Source organism: Buceros rhinoceros, unplaced genomic scaffold (assembly GCF_000710305.1).
Source record: "Buceros rhinoceros silvestris isolate BGI_N320 unplaced genomic scaffold, ASM71030v1 scaffold28183, whole genome shotgun sequence".
NCBI lineage: Eukaryota > Metazoa > Chordata > Aves > Bucerotiformes > Bucerotidae > Buceros > Buceros rhinoceros.
In genome coordinates this window covers 4,521-5,064 of record NW_010404646.1, presented here as the reverse complement: position 1 = coordinate 5,064, position 544 = coordinate 4,521, and the positions used below count along the sequence as shown (strand labels likewise).

Genomic DNA, 544 nt, shown 5'->3' with positions numbered 1-544 from the left:
AGGCGCCCAGATCGCCGCCCGCCTTCGCCGAGCTGCAGTCGCTGAACTGGGAGGCGAGAGATTCGAAATCCTCTTCGCCTGATTTGATCTTCTGGATGTAGCCTGGAAGGAGAGGGAACGATTTACTCGTGGGAAGGAGGAGGAAACCAAGCCCTGAACCACCCCCCTCTGCAGCCAGGCACCCGCCTGCCGCGTTTCAAACCTCCTGAAGGGCGACAGCGCCAGAACCAAACTGCGGAAACACCCCCAAACTCTCGGGGCGTTTTTCCAGGCACGTTTCCCCCGCGATCCGTTTCTACTTATTAAATAAAAAAGGTTGATTCCGCCTCTGCCTCCTCCTCCTCCTCCCACCGCTGAAGCGCCAGAATTTCTTCTCGGGCTGGAAAATGGGTGAGTTTGGATTTCCAAACTTGGGAGGAGGGAGCAGGGAGAATCCCCCCGGCATGAGTGATCTGTTGAGGGGCTTTTTGAAAAGGTCTTAACGCAGAGCTCTGCCTCACCGCCCCGAATCTGCCCAGAAAACCCCTCCGCCACCTGCGGACAG

At 57.5% G+C, this 544-nt stretch overlaps 1 protein-coding gene across 1 annotated transcript in view; it reads right to left on the bottom strand.

The window, feature by feature from the left end:
- Nucleotides 1-6: 6 nt before the first annotated feature.
- Nucleotides 7-544, bottom strand: part of PIN1 (peptidylprolyl cis/trans isomerase, NIMA-interacting 1) — a gene marked incomplete at both ends in the record, with an annotated part of 4,743 nt that continues 4,205 nt past the window's right edge. The window contains one exon of the mRNA XM_010133461.1: nt 7-102. Within this exon, the coding sequence (XP_010131763.1) occupies nt 7-102 (96 nt within the window). The remainder of the gene's footprint in view (nt 103-544) is intronic.